Genomic DNA, 12,899 nt, shown 5'->3' on the forward strand with positions numbered 1-12,899 from the left:
CTAAATTGAAAGTGTTTTATTGTGCAATTACATTTATTTTTTATTTACATTCATTCATTCAATTCCTGGTTTAAAATGACTGATTTTTGATTGATTACCTTGGTGAAGTATGTGACCGCCCGGCTGTGGTCTAACCGTGGTGACAGTATGGTTAGAAGGTCGTTTGTCAGCAGAGGTTTGTAATCCAGGTAAAAGGAAAGGGATTTGTAGTACAGCTCCACATTGGCCACCTAGAAAGAATCATACAACACAATGAAGTTCCTTGTGAAGAGAGGTGAAAGAACTAGAAAATGAGAGCAATTGGCTACAGTTGTGGTTAGTATACTTTTAGTCCTTCAGTGAGGTTCTCAACTGTTTTGTGCATACTGTGCTTCTACACCTGCATTGCTTGCTGTTTGGGGTTTTAGGCTGGGTTTCTGTACAGCACTTTGAGATGTCAGCTGATGTACGAAGGGCTATATATATATATATTTGATTTGATTTGAGAGGGCTGCGGAGGTTTTTACCTTGGCGATGATGTCCTTGAACTGCACCTCCTTCCATGCGTCAGTAGGGTGTGACATCATCGTGAGGACAGCATTGTCATACTCCTCGTATTTATCATACAGAAACACTAGCTCCGCCCACAGGTGGCACTGCTCCGCCGCTCGCAGCACCTGATTGGAAAACCGCAGGAAGTGAGGTAACAGACATGACCGATATGGGAGAGAGAAATATTTACTTCCAATAAATATTTTCAGAGCCACACATACACATGCATCACACCTTAGGGATGTTGACACGGGACCAGAAGAGTTCCAGATGTTCTCTCATCTTCTGGGGTTTGAATTTGGAGTAGAGGATGGCCAGCTCTGTGAACATGCCCATGTGAGCGCGCTCCAAACCCAATGCTGCCTCCAACAGGGCTATCAGCTCCTCATAATAGCCCCGGTCCTGATGCACACAGAGACAAACGTGAGTTAACCACAAAACATAGATACTGTACAGACACCTGAAATATCTGAAAACAGTAAACACCTGACAGTAAACTATGGAGGGCCTCATCAGGTGAATGATAAAGTGTATTTACCTGATAGTCACTGATGAGCTCCTCCAGTTCATCAGCGTGGATGACGATGTGAAGACCACAGATCTGAGCCAACCGAAACTCCTCCCCAGCCACACACGCAAAACACACCTGGGGGGGGAGAAAGAAAAAGAAGTCATGATACACAGCCCAACAAATGGAGCTTCCATCTATCTCTTCCCCATAGAGCAATGACCTGTGTGTAGAAATGTTAAGGTGCACCACCTCCTTCCAGGTGCGTGTGCTGTTGGCTTTCCTGGCGCTGTCCACAGCAGCTTGGTACTCTCCTAAGTGGACCAGCGTGGACGCCAGGCGGGCAAAGTTGGACACATTATTATACAGCAGCTTGGCAGCATCATACATGCCCTCCTCAAAACACCTATCTCCCACCTGGATGAGGAGAAGAACAGGAAGAGAGAGAAATGGAGGAATGAGAGGAGAGGGAGAAAGAAGAGTTGAGACAAAGGGTCTCAGTGACCAACCGTTGCATGTTAATATACAGTGTCTTCGGAAAGTATTCAGAACCCTAGACTTTTTCCACATTGTTACTTGAGAGCCTTATTCTAAAATTCTAAAAAATGTCAAAATAACTCAGCAATATACACAAACACAATACCCAATAATGACAAAGCAAAAACAGGTTTAGACATTTTTGCAAATTTATCAAAAGTTAAAAACAAATACTTTATTTACATAAGAATTCAGACCCTTTGCTATGAGACTAAATTGAGCTCAGGTGCATCCTGTTTCCATTGATCATTCTTGAGATGTTTCTACAACTTCATTCTTATTTGAGTCCACCTGTGGGAAATTCAATTGATTGGACATGATTTGGAAAGGCACACACCTGTCAATATAAAAAAGGTCACAGTTGACAGTGCATGACAGAGCAAAAACCAAGCCATGTGGTCGAAGGAATTGTCCGTAGAGCTCCGAGATAGGATTGTGTCAAGGCACAGATCTGGGGAAGGGTACCAAAACATTTCTGCAGCATTGAAGGTCCCCAAGAACACAGTGGCCTCCATCATTCTTAAATGGTCGCTCGCCCATGCAAACTGATCAATCGGGGGAGAATGGCCTTGGTCAGGGAGGTGAATGAGAACCCGATGGTCACACTGACAGTGCTCCAGAGCTCCTCTGTGGAGATTGGAGAACCTTCCAGAAGGACAACCATCTCTGCAGCACTCCACCATCAGGCCTTTATGGTAGTGGCCAGATGGAAGGCACTCCTCAGTAAAGGGCACATGACAGTCCGCTTGGAGTTTTCCAAAATGAACCTAAAGGACTCAGACCATGAGAAACTAGATTCTCTGGTCTGATGAAACCAAGAGTGAACTCTTTGGCCTGAATGCCAAGCGTCACGTCTGGAGGAAACATGGCACCATCCCTACGGTGAAGCATGGTGGTGGCAGCATCATGTGGGGGGAGGAGGTTCAGCTGCAGGGACTGGGAGACAAGTCAGGATCGAGGCAAAGATGAACGAAGCCAAGTACTGCAAGATTATTGATGAAGTCCTGAGCGACCTGGAGCAGGTTCTCAGACTGGGGCGAAGGTTCACCTTCCAACAGGACAACGACCCTAAGCACACAGCCTCTGAATGTCCTTAAGTGGCCCAGCTTCAGCCCGGACTTGAACCCGATCAAACGCCACTGGAGAGACCTGAAAATAGCTATGCAGCAACGCTTGAGAGGCATATATATACACACACACACACACACACACACACACACACAGTGGGGCAAAAAAGTAATTTTCATCATAGGTACATTTCAACTATGACAAACAAAATGAGAGAAAAAAAATCCAGAAAATCACATTGTAGGATTTTTAATGAATTTATTTGCAAATTATGGCAGAAAATAAGTATTTGGTCAATAATAAAAGTTTCTCAATACTTCGTTATATACCCTTTGTTGGCAATGACAGAGGTCAAGCGTTTTCTGTTAGTCTTCACAAGGTTTTCACACACGGTTGCTGGTATTTTGGCCCATTCCTCCATTTAGATCTCCTCTAGAGCAGTGATGTTTTGGGGCTGTTAATGGGCAACACAGACTTTCAACTCCCTCCAAAGATTTTCTATGGGGTTGAGATCTGGAGACTGGCTAGGCCACTCCAGGACCTTGAAATGCTTCTTATGAAGCCACTCCTTCGTTGCCCGGGCGGTGTGTTTGGGATTATTGTCATGCTGAAAGACCCAGCCACGTTTCATCTTCCATGCCCTTGCTGATGGAAGGAGGTTTTCACTCAATCTCAGGATACATGGCCCCATTCATTCTTTCCATTACACGGATCAGTCGTCCTGGTCCCTTTGCAGAAAAGCAGCCCCAAAGCATGATGTTTCCACCCCCATGCTTCACAGTAGGTATGGTGTTCTTTGGATGCAACTCAGCATTCTTTGTCCTCCAAACACAACGAGTTGAGTTTTTACCAAAAAGTTATATTTTGGTTTCATCTGACCATATGACATTCTCCCAATCTTCTTCTGGATCATCCAAATGCTCTCTAGCAAACTTCAGATGGGCCTGGACATGTACTGGCTTAAGCAGGGGGACACGTCTGGCACGGCAGGATTTGAGTCCCTGGCGGCGTAGTGTGTTACTGATGGTAGGCTTTGTTACTTTGGTCCCAGCTCTCTGCAGGTCATTCACTAGGTCCCCCCGTGTGGTTCTGGGATTTTTGCTCACCGTTCTTGTGACCATTTTGACCCCACAGGGTGAGATTTTGCGTGGAGCCCCAGATCGAAGGAGATTATCAGTGGTCTTCCATTTCCTAATAATAATAATTGCTCCCACAGTTGATTTCTTCAAACCAAGCTGCTTACCCATTGCAGATTCAGTCTTCCCAGCCTGGTGCAGGTCTACAATTTTGTTTCTGGTGTCCTTTCACAGCTCTTTGGTCTTGGCCATAGTGGAGTTAGGAGTGTGACTGTTTGAGGTTGTGGACAGGTGTCTTTTATACTGATAATGAGTGGAGGACAGAGGAGCCTCTTAAAGAAGAAGTTACAGGTCTGTGAGAGCCAGAAATCTTGCTTGTTTGTAGGTGACCAAATACTTATTTTACACCATAATATGAAAATAATTTCATTAAAAAATCCTACAATGTGATTTTTCTGGATTTCTTCTCTCATTTTGTCTGCCTTAGTTGAAGTGTACCTATGATGAAAATTACAGGCCGCTCTCATCTTTTTAAGTGGGAGAACTTTTGCACAATTGGTGGCTGACTAAATATTTTTTTGCCCCCCTGTATATACACCAAGCTTGTAGCGTCATACCGAAGAAGACTCAATGCTGTAATCGCTGCCAAGGGTCTGAATACTTATATAAATGTGATCAGTTTAAAAAAACAAACATTTATTTCATTTGCAAACATTTCTAAAAAACGTTTTTTGGTTTGTCATTATGGGGTATTATGTGTAGATTGATGAGGAAAAAAAACATTTGAATCTATTTTAAAATAAGGCTATAATGTAACAAAATGTTGAAAAGGTCAAGGGGTCTGAATACTTTCAGAAGGCACTGTATATCAGCATTTTATACGTATTTGACACCTTTACCTGTTGTATATGGGCATTGTTAGGGCCGTTAACAAACTCATCTAGTTCGGCCAGTCTGCCAGTTTTAGCCAGAGCAAAGATGAGTTCTGTCTCTACGTAGGACTCCCGGGCCTTCTTACGAGCCATCTGAAGGAACTTCACCAGATCCTCCCAGTTATCTACAATGCACACATCTTACATTACATACACACAAACATTATACACTACATGACCAAATGTATGTGGACACTTGCTTGTCGAACATCTCATTCCAAAATCATGGAGTTGGTCCCAACTTTGCTGCTATAACAGCCTCCACTCTTCTGGGAAAGCTTTCCACTAGATGTTGGAACATTGCTGCAGGGGCTTGCTTCCATTCAGCCACAAGAACATTAGTGAGGTCGGGCACTGATGTTGAGCGATTAGGCCTGGATGGCAGTGGGCGTTCCAATTCATCCCAAAGGTCTTCGATGGGGTTGAGGTCAGGGATCTGTGCAGGCCAGTCAAGTTATTCCACACCGATCTCAACAAACCATTTCTGTATGGACCTCGCTTTGTGCACAGAGGCATTGTCATGCTGAAACAGGAAAGGGCCTTCCCCAAACTGTTGCCACAAAGTTTGAAGTACAGAATCATCTAGAATTTTATTGTATGCTGTAGCGTTAACATTTCCCTAGCCCAAACCACAAAAAACAGCCCCAGATTACTATTCCTCATCCACCAACAATTACCGTTGGCAATATGAATTCAGGCAGGTAGCGTTCTCCTAGCATCCTTCAAATCCAGATTAGTCCGACTGCCAGATGGTGAAGCGGATGAATCACTTCATAGAACGCGTTTCCACTGCTCCAGAGTCCAATGGCGACGCTTGGCATCGCACATGTTGATCTAAGGCTTGTGTGCAGCTGCTCGGTCACAGAAACTCATTTCATGAAGCTCCTGATGAACAGTTCTTGTGCTGACGTTGCTTCCAGAGGCAGTTTGGAACTCGGTGGTGAGTGTAGCTTAGTTATGGTGATGTGTTGTCTTACCGTTCTTGCTGGCCGCGCTGACCACCTCCATGTAGGCTGACGGGTCGTCAGCTTTGATGTAGGAGTCGATGGCTTCTTTAACCAGGTCTCTCTGGAGCTGGGCTCTGGCCAGCTGACTCCATACAGCAGCCTCATTACACCGCTCTGCAAACTCATAGGCTCTGTCCAGGTTACTGATATGCTCGATCAGAACCTAGAGACACAGGTGGACGGTATGGTTACGCTGTGTGAATGAGTAAATAGCACAAAGAAAAGTATTACTGGTATTAAATAGAGGGTACCGTGATAAAATATTTGTAAGGAGCACAAAGAAAAGCAAAGCATTATTGGTGCATTGAAATAAAGCAGATACAATGATTAGCTAAATATTTGGATCATCTTCAGACTCGTTTACCTGAATGGCGGAGGTGTTAACGGCAAACTTTTTGAAGATGGCGAAGGCCTCCTCGAAGAGCTCGTTGCTGATGGCGATGTTAGCGATGTCTGGGGCGTCGTAGTTGTCTAGGCGGTTGATGTACTCCATCACACGTGTCCGGTCTGCCTTGATGGCCGTCAGGATCAACAGGTTCTGGAGGTTTCTGGAGGAGAAACAGAAAATAAAGACGCTAGATAAGATATCAACTACAGATATTAGTAGAACTTCTGAAATATTTTAGTCTTTTCATCCTCGAAGCTTAACTTTGGTGCCAAGTAGTGTGTGTGTGAGAGCGAGAGAAACGTGTGGTGACTGACCGGTGCTCGCTGAAGACGGAGTTGTCCAGTACAATCTTCTCCAGTAGTTCGATGAGCTCATTGGGCAGGTCAGCTGTCATAAAGGCCTTGACAGTCACCGATACCTCCTCTGGGTCCTGGGTCTCTGACAGAGCTGTCTGCACCACCTGGCCAACACAAGTTACCACAGGGAACCACAGGTCAGAACACAAGGAAGCAGGTAAAACATAGTATACCAACACAGGGTTATGAGAGGGTATTCTACTGACCTGGTCTATGAGTTGGCGTCTAGAAGGGTTGTTCTCCTCTAGAACATTGGCCCATAGTTCTGGGTCTTTCCGTCTGACCAGGTAGCGAGCCTCACTCTTGAACAGGGAGTTCTCATTGCACACCTACAACAGAGCACAATGAAACCACATCAATCAATGCATCATAGTCGTGTGTGTGTGGGAGGGTGTACGAGCGTGCATGCGTGCTCAGACCTTGATAAGGTCCAGGTCACACTGGCCCCTCTCATAGGCGACACAGGCGAGGTGGGGGTCTCTCTTCTCACAATACTTCCCCACTACAGTGCTGTCGTAGAAGGTGTTCTCCTTCAGGAAGCGCTCCGGGTTGTTGTTACTGTCTATGTAGATCTTAGCCAAGGCATTGTGAGTAGCCGGCTCCTCACAGCCCTCGTGGATACGAGACTCCAGCCACGGCAACAACAGCTTCAGTCTGGGGGACACACGCAAAACTTACTTCTGAGAGCCCCTTTCGAAAACCTAAGTCACACACAATACTTGGACTTTGAAGTATGGCCTCACAGGGGGGAAAAGAGGCCTGAAAGACTAAATGCTGAGGACGTACAGGAGCAGACAGTGTTGGAGACCATGTGTGTAAGTGGTGTGTCTGTACCTGTTCCTCTTCTCCACCTCTGCCACCAGCTCGTCTGTGGAGAACTGTCCTCTCACCACCAAGATCAGGTTCTTAATGACATCTTCAGCACAGTCTACATCCAACAGACCTCCTATCACCACCGGCAGCCGGCTAGGGTTCACCTACACACACACACACACATCAATGCGAGGCAATGACAGCAGAAAATATTTCTAGGATAGCTAATGCTATTGGTAAAACCAACAATAAGGTATCTTGACATGTTTCATCTTCCTTCCCTGCAGTGCTGTGTTCCTCCTCACTCTGCCTACTGCCAGACTGATGACTCTTACCTTCTGAACATAGATCTCAATGTACTTCTGCAGAGTGTTGCGGTAGAGGTAGAGAACCAGGTCATGGACAAAGTCAAAGCGGTCACACACTATGATCAGAGGCAGCTGGTCTGTCAGTTTAGCCTCCTGATGAGAGAGAAAGCGAGATTGTAGTCTGCTAGACTAACGACTGTGTTAAACGTTCCCCCAACCAACCCTGCTAGGGTCGCCCTGGTACCTTGAGGAAGTTCTTGACCCTGTCCGGGTCGTAACAGTTGCTCTCTCTACAGATGCGTTCCACCTCCTTGATCTGTCCGGTCTTACAGGCCGCCTGGATGTATTTAAAATGAACGTCGGGGTCCTGGCTAAAGTTCACTATGGAACCCAGGAAGTAGAACACACCTAGGGGAGGAAGAACACAGTTTCACATTGGATTCCTAGTTTCCCTGTCAATGCCGCCCAGGTAAATCAACACGTAGGGGGTTGTGTCTCTTTTTTGGGCGATAGGACTATAAAGAGGACAGCAAAGGTAGGAGATGTAAACCCATGGTATACCCCTTTTGTGTTAGCAAATTCATCAGGGACCACCTCATAATCAGACTCAAGTACAATAAAAATAACCTACAAGGAGTTTTACTTTGGATTCTGCAGTACATGGCTGATAAACTGAGTTTCAGACACGGGAAAATATCATTTTCTCTTGGCATCAGAGAGAAAATTTAGCAGTTTTCAAGCTAATTTCCCACAATTCTACACATTTTGCCATGAGGCAGATAACACTTTACATGCTTAAATTACAGTGCATTCATGTAAAATAATTATAAAATGGGGAATAGTATTGAGTTTAACAATTTATAATTGGTGGAGTGCTGTGGATACCAATATCCCTGTGAGCCTCCCTGGCCCATGATGACCAGAGTTAAGAACATACATTGTAGATAATAATATTACATTGTATTGTATTACACACAGGCCATAAGCTGACACGTTTTAAAACATAATAGGCCAGATACAGACATACCCTCAAAGCTCTTGAAGGACTCGAAGAGATCCACCAGGGCATTTGTTCCCAGCTGTTCGTGGTATTTAGATGCCACCTGGACACACAGCTGAAGGTTCTGTCGGATGTTGGCTGATAACATGGCCCGAAGACACTCTATCGAGTCCTCTACTGACAGGGCGCCAAAGAAGTTCAGCAGCCACTGCAGGGAGAGAGGAGAGGGTTACAACAACACACCCCACACAGAGGATACATTTAAACACACCTACGGGTACATACCTCAGGGTTGAGCAGGTGTGTGTGTACGAGAGTCCTTTTGATGTCGAACAGGTCAGTGTAGTGCTCTAGAGCCCTCTGCAGCAGCCCAGCCTTCTCACACAGCTGGGCGATGTGGGCTCGGTCATAGTGACTAAACATCTGGTTTCCCAGGATTGCATCGGCCACCTGGATACACGCACAAGTTATAACACAACGGACCAATAGAACCACAACTGACATAATGAAAGGGGTGTGTGTGTTTACCTGGGGAGCATGGAGGAGGTTCATTTCCAGTAGGCGTGTCTGTAGGTGTCCCTCGGCTGGCTGGTTGTTCTTCAGAGCGTCCAATAGGAATGAGGTACACTGCTGGATCAGACTGCCCTCCATGAACACATCCACTATCTACACCAATCAGGAGAGAGAGGGGACATCAGCAACCAATCACAGGAGAGAAAGATGTAATCAAGTGTCATAGGGAGTACACTACTGGATCAGATTGCTCTCAACCCTAATACAACCTCTAGTGCCATAGACACCGTGTAGATCCCAAAACAATCGTTTAGGTATGATAAGTAATATGGTAATTGCACCACTTTATGATATGCTACGGTATACATTTTGAACCTCTCCAATCTGCTATACTTTAGTACCTAAGAGCTAAGGGTTAGAGGGGGATTTGCTCTCAAAGGAGCAGCTTATAAGGAACCAACAGGAAAACAGTATAATATTCATTTGAAAAAATTCCATTCAGAATGTGGGAATCATCAGGTAGCATGAAATTACCTCTAAACTCCTGATTATAGGCGTGTGTCCAAAAAGGCATCTTATTATTATTATTATAATATAGAAAACTAAAGTTGACCAGGGCCCATAGGGCTTTGGTTGAAAGTAGTGCACCATGTTGGGAATAGGCAACCTAAATATGTGGTTGTGGGCAACTTGTACCCAGAGCCAGTTCAGACAGGAGGAAGGGAAAGTTGATATGCCATTAAAAGGAGGAAGGCTCACTCAGTCAGAGAATTCCTGGCATTGCTCTCCCACATGGAATAACAAACCGGGAGACTCCCACACTGGGCAGTGTGTGTGTGTGTGAGTGTCTGTTACCTGGTTGATGTTGGCCAGGGGCTCCTCATCTGCAACCAGCATCTGAGAGAACTGTAGACCCTGTTCTGGACTGACCCGCATCACATTCCTCAACAGAAACACCCAGTCTGGAGAGTAGCCCACCTACACCAGGGAGAGAGAGGGGGAGGCCACATCACAACACCGTCATCTGATGAGACAAGCAGGATCCCATGCCAAATCTGAATTCATAGAGGAAAATGCTATGAGATACTATGAGAGTTGTGCATCCCAAATGACACCATATTCCCTTCATAGTGCGCTACTTTTGACCAGGGCACTATACTGGGAATAGGGTGCAATTTGCAACACATCCAAAGAGATGTCCATCCACTCTGGAAGTGAATTGTACCTTCTTGGCGTAAAGCACTATCTTCTGGAACTGTCCGGTCTCAGCGAAGCACTGGATCACCTTGCTGGGTACGTTGGCCCTGAGGTAGACGCTGAGGGCCAGAGTAGGATCTACTGCCTTAACCAGGTCACCAAGCTCCTCACAACACTCCAGCTACACACACACAGTACATCAACTGTAGCTATACTGCAATTTCAGAGTAAATACACAAAGGGAACAGGTTGAAAGTCTCAATGGACCCTGTTAAAGGACTCCTGTTTACATAGTGTGTGTGAGTATTGTACTAGCTCAGACTTTGCTGATAGCTACTTTATTGACAAAAAGTGTACTTACTATGACAGATATGTGGTTGTCCCACCTAGCTATCTTAAGATGAATGCACCAACAGTAAGTCTCTCTGGATAAGAGCATCTGCTAAATGACTACCATGTCAATGTGGCAAAACTGTCTAGTCCACAGCTGAATCTCCAGTCAGTCCTACCTTATCCTCTTTCAGCCACTTCTCCAGCAGCTGCTTGCGTCCCTGTTGTAGCACGGGCCTGCACAGCTCCAGAGACTCAAACTTGTTGAGCTGGCCCTGGTCCAGCAGGATGCCAAAGTACTGCAGCAGGGGAGAGGCCTGGCCCGGCTGGCCTGGCACACTCTGGAACTTACGGATGGTCTCCGCTGTACGCAGGATACCCTGGAGGAGGGAGGGGGAGTATAGGAGAGGAAGAGGACCATATAGTGTTATTGTAGCAAAGTGTATAACAAAGCTAAGGAGGATATATTCAAAGACAATTGTCTCCTCTTAGGTTTGAAAAATTCCAGTAACTTTCCCCAAATTCCCAGGTCTTCCAAAAATTCTGGTTGGGGGTTTCTGGATATCCTGCATATTCCCTCCTTATTCTGGGAATCCTCCAACTGGAATTTCAGGAAAGTTACTGTAACCCTCCTCCAGACCGAACAGATCATCTCCTCTCCCCTGGCCCTGGGGTCTGACCTACCTTTGGTGTGGAGGCAGCCACCTTGGCAGCCTCGGAGTAGGAACCCTGGGCGAACAGCGTGTTGAACTTTCTGGCAAACAACTCATCTGCCCCGGCCAGGTTAGAACGCATGGCCATCCTCAGGCCCAGGTCTGGGTTCTGCAGCACGTTGGTGGCATAGTTAACGATGTTCTCCTCCTCCACACACACTGACAACACCTGAGGGGGGATGCATCAAATTAATTGTCTGCTACTGAACAAAGCCCTATTCAAAGTACAGCACAACATAAGGAATAGGCTGCAATTTGGTACACAGCCCAAATCAAAATCAATCAATGGATGATTAACTCTGAATAGCTTGTTATGTGTATATGCTTTCACATGTATCCACTAAAAAACAAAATAACTCTAGTGTTCCTGTAGTATACAGACGGTAAGTCTGATGGGATTTAGAGGAGTTCTTACCTGTCCCTTCTTGTTAACCCCGATGATGCCGGAGGTGGGTTCGTGGGGGGCAGTGACGAAGATGGTCTCAGCGCTGATGCGGTTCATATAGATACACACTCCCGACTCCAGATCATACAGGTGGATGTAGCCATACTTAGTGATCAGGTAGATCACGCCATGCTTGGTGCCAATCTGAGTTCAGAATCATGGGATACAGCTATTACATCCTGTGTATGGGCCAAAGACAACTATGGGTTCTCTTAGCAGTGTACAACACCAAGAAAAATTCCAATCAACATTGAACGGCAGTTAAGGTTTTTAATAGTTAAAGAAGCCTGAACCGAGAGGTGTGTGTGCAGGTTGCTGATAAGTGAATAAGATAAGGGAAAACACAACCCGAGCACAAACAGCTTCAGTTGTATTGGTTAAATACACAGAAAGAAAACCTCCCAGCCAACAGAGTTAGTCTGAACCTTCTGATATACTGCACAACTCGTTCATTTCATTCAGGCATTGTGAGAGCCACCCTAATAAGCCTTCCCTGCTGGGTCTTTCGGGGTCCTTACCTGCATGGCGACGGGGAAGTCTGTCTGCGCCTCAGGAGGGAAGAACACATCAACCGCCTTCTTGGTAAATGGCTGGTTCCCTGTAGCCGGGTGACCCACCTCTATGATATGCAGCTGGAACACAACACGACCACACGTCAACATACTGACCGCATACTAACCACAGTAACATACTGACCGCATACTAACCACAGTAACATACTGACCGCATACTAACCACATTAACATACTGACCGCATACTAACCACATTAACATACTGACCGCATACTAACCACAGTAACATACTGACCGCATACTAACCATAGTAACATATTGACCGCATACTAACCACAGTAACATACTGACCGCATACTAACCACAGTAACATACTGACCGCATACTAACCACAGTAACATACTGACCGCATACTAACCACAGTAACATACTGACCGCATACTAACCACAGTAACATACTGACCGCATACTAACCACAGTAACATACTGACCGCATACTAACCACAGTAACATACTGACCGCATACTAACCACAGTAACATACTGACCGCATACTAACCACAGTAACATACTGACCGCATACTAACCACAGTAACATACTGACCGCATACTAACCACCCATAACCACAGTAACATATTGACCGCATACTAACCACCCATAACCA

At 45.7% G+C, this 12,899-nt stretch overlaps 1 protein-coding gene across 1 annotated transcript in view; it reads right to left on the reverse strand.

Moving 5' to 3' along the window:
- The window catches only part of LOC115140179 (clathrin heavy chain 1-like), a 35,010-nt gene that overhangs the window by 9,557 nt on the left and 12,554 nt on the right, over positions 1-12,899 (reverse strand). The window contains exons 5-27 of the mRNA XM_029678361.2: positions 12,241-12,354; positions 11,693-11,866; positions 11,249-11,446; positions 10,744-10,944; positions 10,263-10,415; positions 9,893-10,015; positions 9,053-9,190; positions 8,810-8,974; positions 8,552-8,732; positions 7,769-7,932; positions 7,552-7,677; positions 7,238-7,380; positions 6,823-7,057; positions 6,610-6,732; positions 6,362-6,507; positions 6,024-6,207; positions 5,630-5,822; positions 4,620-4,777; positions 1,292-1,456; positions 1,070-1,177; positions 766-933; positions 507-656; positions 99-230 (exon numbers count right to left, since the gene is read on the reverse strand). Of these exons, the coding sequence (XP_029534221.1) occupies positions 99-230; positions 507-656; positions 766-933; positions 1,070-1,177; positions 1,292-1,456; positions 4,620-4,777; positions 5,630-5,822; positions 6,024-6,207; positions 6,362-6,507; positions 6,610-6,732; positions 6,823-7,057; positions 7,238-7,380; positions 7,552-7,677; positions 7,769-7,932; positions 8,552-8,732; positions 8,810-8,974; positions 9,053-9,190; positions 9,893-10,015; positions 10,263-10,415; positions 10,744-10,944; positions 11,249-11,446; positions 11,693-11,866; positions 12,241-12,354 (3,642 nt within the window). The remainder of the gene's footprint in view (positions 1-98; positions 231-506; positions 657-765; positions 934-1,069; positions 1,178-1,291; positions 1,457-4,619; positions 4,778-5,629; positions 5,823-6,023; positions 6,208-6,361; positions 6,508-6,609; positions 6,733-6,822; positions 7,058-7,237; positions 7,381-7,551; positions 7,678-7,768; positions 7,933-8,551; positions 8,733-8,809; positions 8,975-9,052; positions 9,191-9,892; positions 10,016-10,262; positions 10,416-10,743; positions 10,945-11,248; positions 11,447-11,692; positions 11,867-12,240; positions 12,355-12,899) is intronic.

The sequence above is a fragment of the Oncorhynchus nerka genome, linkage group LG13, assembly GCF_034236695.1.
Source record: "Oncorhynchus nerka isolate Pitt River linkage group LG13, Oner_Uvic_2.0, whole genome shotgun sequence".
NCBI lineage: Eukaryota > Metazoa > Chordata > Actinopteri > Salmoniformes > Salmonidae > Oncorhynchus > Oncorhynchus nerka.